This window comes from Sesamum indicum, linkage group LG7 (genome assembly GCF_000512975.1).
Source record: "Sesamum indicum cultivar Zhongzhi No. 13 linkage group LG7, S_indicum_v1.0, whole genome shotgun sequence".
Taxonomy (NCBI): Eukaryota; Viridiplantae; Streptophyta; class Magnoliopsida; order Lamiales; family Pedaliaceae; genus Sesamum; species Sesamum indicum.
The window spans coordinates 2,823,967-2,828,846 of NC_026151.1; the positions used below are offsets into that span (position 1 = coordinate 2,823,967).

At 38.2% G+C, this 4,880-nt stretch overlaps 1 protein-coding gene across 5 annotated transcripts in view; it reads left to right on the forward strand.

Moving 5' to 3' along the window:
- Positions 1 to 4,667, forward strand: part of LOC105166022 (5'-3' exoribonuclease 3) — a 12,892-nt gene extending 8,225 nt beyond the window's left edge. For 3 of the 5 annotated variants that reach the window (XM_011085211.2, XM_011085213.2, XM_011085214.2), the window contains 9 exons: positions 758 to 886; positions 958 to 1,034; positions 1,124 to 1,164; positions 1,266 to 1,340; positions 1,425 to 1,582; positions 2,733 to 2,849; positions 2,956 to 3,031; positions 3,474 to 3,553; positions 3,656 to 4,667. In XM_011085211.2, the coding sequence (XP_011083513.1) occupies positions 758 to 886; positions 958 to 1,034; positions 1,124 to 1,164; positions 1,266 to 1,340; positions 1,425 to 1,582; positions 2,733 to 2,849; positions 2,956 to 3,031; positions 3,474 to 3,553; positions 3,656 to 4,334 (1,432 nt within the window). In that variant the 3' untranslated portion in view covers positions 4,335 to 4,667. The remainder of the gene's footprint in view (positions 1 to 757; positions 887 to 957; positions 1,035 to 1,123; positions 1,165 to 1,265; positions 1,341 to 1,424; positions 1,583 to 2,732; positions 2,850 to 2,955; positions 3,032 to 3,473; positions 3,554 to 3,655) is intronic. The other 2 variants (XM_011085212.2, XM_011085215.2) reach the window with 1 other exon arrangement.

Here is a 4,880-nt window from a genome sequence, read left to right on the forward strand (position 1 = left end):
CCCCCCCCCCCCCCCCCCCCAAAAAAAAAAACACAAAAACAAAAAGAAGCTGTTCTGTTTGATTCTTAGTCCCGTTACCATTTTTCCTTTCTCCCTTCTGTTCGATCCTTGGTCCACTTACCATTTTTCATTTTTCTCATTCGCAACTGTGGATCTGAGGAATCACTTGTTTTAAAATTTCTATTAATCACATTTGGAGTAGCACCTTATGTTCAAGTCCAGAATGATTGCTTGAATTGCCACATTTGGAACTCGTTCAGAAATCTATCTAGGAATCTTATTCAGATTTGAGATGGACTACATACTTCAAGAAACAATTCATTTGTCTGGAAATTTCATCTTCCCCCTAAAGGCTTCTTGATCTCTAAAAGACACTCCTTCCCTTCCTTCCACATGGTTCAAAGAATTTATTTCCACTTTCGTATCTGCTAAATGTATGTGTTTGAATAATGACACAATATGTACATGTCTTTTCCGTGTTGAAGGATCACCCATGGACCCATGACCTGCAAATGTTTTATCATTAAGTTTTAGGAGCGTAAGTTTGATAATTCAAAAACATCACTTGGTTAACTGTCGCATGCAGACCAATTGTTTGCCATGGGAACATTACTCTTGATTGGTTGTGTATATACAATTATTTTCTTACACTTGCTTTCTTTTCCCTCTCCCAAGCACATCTCTACATGTGCGATGATGTTTAAATTACTCACTCTTGCCTATATCATTCTAACAGCATGGCATATACTCTATGCAGGTTTTATCCATACCATTATGCACCATTTGCTTCAGATCTAAAGGATCTTGGACAGTTGAGCATAAGTTTTGAATTAGGGACTCCATTTAAACCGTTCAATCAGTTGCTGGGGGTCTTCCCGGCTGCAAGGTTGCCAATTTATCTTGTATGCTTTGTTCATTCTTGTGCCATTTTGGTGCTCTAACTGGGTTTATCTGCAGTGCTCATGCTTTACCCGAGCAGTATAGGAAACTGATGACTGATCCGAACTCACCTATAATTGATTTTTATCCTACTGGTATGGTTAAATGCTTTGCACCTGATGAGCATATGCTCTTATTATCCTTATGTCAAGTAGATAATGCTGTTACTGTCTTGCTCTTTCAGACTTTGAAGTGGATATGAATGGTAAGCGGTTCTCTTGGCAGGTAGGTATAAATAATTTCTAGGATACAGATTTGCTTTATATACAAGTGACTATAACTTCAAGAATTTGCTACCATATTTCATTGGCTTCTCCTGGTCTCAGGGTATTGCCAAATTGCCTTTCATTGATGAGCGCCGTCTACTGGCCGAAGTGGCAAAAATTGAGCACACACTTACTGTATGATAACTCACTCGCTTTTGGATTATAACCTAGTTTGGTATGTAAAATATATCTGCCAATACTTAGATTAACTTTATGCAGGAAGAGGAAGCACGGAGAAACAGTGTGATGTCTGACATGCTTTTTGTGTCATTATCTCATACTCTATCCCCATACATATTCTCTCTTGATGATCGTTGTAAGCAGCTGCCTGATAAAGAAAGAGTGCAGGTTAAGGAACGACTTGATCCAGGAGCCAGGTTTGTCTTTTTAGATTTGGGTGATCATGAATATTGGGGCATATGGGTAGACAAACAAAAGTTTTGAGGAGGTTGGGAATCATTGTGCTGATATGATACATATACGTGTCAACTAAATTTATATGGATAGAGAAAACCTAAAGGATAATATTAGTAAGTTACAAAATCAATATCTACACTATGTCTTACATGATTTGAAATCAAACTACTTGTTTCATTGGAGAACATCTGTTGGAGTTAGGTAATGTTACAGGTGTGCATTTGCTGTTACCAAATCAAATTTCTGGGAGATGTAATTTACCCAATCTAATTTGTATTTTTTTATATGGTTTGGCATACCTGTAACCAAAAAATTTAGAAAAGAACAGAGTCTTTGACCATTTTATTTTGCATATTCAACCTGGTGTGAAATTAGATGTGATATTTGATATGATTCGAACAAGACATAATTGCAAGCAATTGTAAGCTCTATTTGTAGCTATATTTTTTTATGTGTTAGAAATGATCCAAATAATGCATTATCACCAAATATTCTGAGTTATATTATATAAGTGATCCAGATGATACATTTCTGTTAACTACTAGGTATGCTATAGCTAGGCGTTTGGGCATACATAATATTGCCAGGAATTGTGAGGAATATTCTACAACGATCTGAATGATATATAGTCGACGGCTGAGATGTATAATAGACAGGCATTTGGTTGTGTTACAAACTTACAAAGCATATCTTAGGAATTGCCTGAATGATACATTATTACAAGTAATTACTAAGTATGTAAGACCCATGCATTAGGTGTGTGTTAGAAATGTTCAAATGAATTACAATTGCCAGCAATTCTAATGTATGTTGTTAGATGATGCCTGCAATTATGAGGTGTATTATGTTTGGGCAGTTTCAGTATGTATTAGAAATGATCCAAATGATGCATAATCGCGAGCAAGTATAAGGTACATTATGGCCAAGTGTTTGCATGTGTTTTAGGAAGATCTAAATGATACATAGTTGGGAGCAATTAAGGTATATTATATGGTTGATCTATAATTTTAACGTTGCCAATGTTGGAAGTAAATTGCTACTTGTGAAATGAGTTTGCAATCCAGTGATAAGTTGAAATCCTCTCTGGACTCCTGTTCTGATGTTAATTAGGGCTACATGCAGTGGTGGAATGAACGGCTATATTTCCCTTTGCGCTGGGGACCCTTGCCCTCCTGTCTTCAGGTCACCTATTCAAGGGATGGAAGACATTATGAACAACCAAGTCATGTAAGCTCCAATATTATGTTAGGCATAAAAAACCATCAGAATATGAAGTTAATATGTTTAAACTGTTTCCATCAGCTTCCTTGACATCTAATATTTTCGTATTCAGATGTGCTATATATAGACTTCCAGACATCCATAACCACATTACTCGACCGCCGCCCGGTGTAATTTTTCCAAAGAAGGTGAATGCAGTTGAATTTGTTTGTCTTTACTTTGAATAATGTTGTCTTTATGTATTTTCGGATGTGTTCTTGAGTTGTATTTTGTGCTCTGCATATCTTGTCTGAAGATTCATTTGGGTGTCAGTTCATAAGACACATCCTTGCTTTTGCCTGAATTGGTGCCAAACTCTTTTTTCTTTCTTTTTGTAATTTGATGGATTGATTACATGCATTTATACGGTTGAAATTATGGAATCAATTTCTACTGTAATATTTGCATGCATGACAAATGCTCTTGTTGCAGTTAAAATTCCAATTAATTCTTTGCCTGAGAAATTTGTTGGTTTATGCTCTTTTTTCACGTGGTCTGGTGGAATGGATGTTCTGCAGTTATGTAGTGAAGTTTACATGTCTGAACTCAAACTGGATCTGCTTTCTGACTTCTTTACTGTATTACGTGCAGACTGTGACAACTGGTGATCTAAAACCAGATCCTGTACTTTGGCATGAGGATTCTGGAAGGAGGCCATTTGACAATGGAAGGTAAATTGGTTGATTTTGATATTAATGATGCAGATAAATAGAGACTCGCAACAGTTTTGGTAATTACATGAAGTGGTTATTCATTTATGATTCTCTTTGCAGGTATAATAACAATAATAACAATAATAAGACAAATGGAGGCATATCTGGACGACAGCTTGGAGAGGCTGCTCATCGCCTTGTTGTTAATAGTTTACAGTCGAGGGGAGAGAGGAACGGCCATCCTGGTCAAATATATCCTCCACATTCTCCTCATGCCGTTGGATATGAACTGCACTATCAGCCTTACCTGAACCATGCATACCCCGGTCCGCAACATGCCATGCCGCAAGCCACTTCAGGCTATCCTCACCATAGACCTTCAGGTTCCATGGGTTACAGACAACCATATCCTCCACCTGTTCACAACAACTCATATAATAGATTCCAAAATCCTCGACATGAGTCGAACAATAGGCCTGCCCCTCATGTTAGGGATAACCCCAGACCTGGATATTATGCACAGGGTCCACCACAACATGGAGGGCGTGATTACTCTCCGTATCCTCCTCAAGTACCAATTCGCCAGGGTGCTTATTATCACCAATCCAGTGGATACAATAATGCAGAGGCTGATAGATCCTACGGGGGTAGTCATCACCAGGGGGGTGGTAGCTGGGCCCCCCCAGTTAACTCAAATGCTGGCAGAGGATTCAACCATCCTCGCCAATCAGGCAACCAGTTCTCGGCTTTGGGTAGGGGAGGAGGCAGGCGAGCCCCACAATCAGATAACCGGAGATAGGGGCATTGTTGGTTCTCCCTGACTTAGCTTGTGGCTGTCACGAAGGTGAAGAGTGTACAAGATTAAGGTATAGAAGTTCAATGGTGCCATATATTGGTATTTCGACATTGTAGATTAGGCCGGACTCGGTTAATTAGGGGACAGCTTTACTGCAACAGTGGTTATAGCCAAAGTCAGTTATAGGATTGAGTGGCTGATACTCAGGAATAGCTTGGCCTTTTTCTAATTCTTTGTGTTAGATTCATGTATTCTTTCCCTTGTGTTGTATAATATACCTGTAAGCCTTTGCAAATTTTTCTTTGTGTGTGTCAAGTATTCTCCAGATGATGTGTACTTGTGTTTGGTTGTGTGACTTTCTCCTTTTTCATTTTTTAGTTTTTGATCCCACATTGGAGATGAAATTATCTTTTGCCCGGTTAGAGAACAAAATATTTGAAGTTGTAGGATTGGAGTTTGTAAAAATTACTTTTGAAACTAAATAATGGTGAGAGGGCGTTTAGTGATGATCTATATTAAAATAATCTCATCAGTTGTGATTTAGGACGC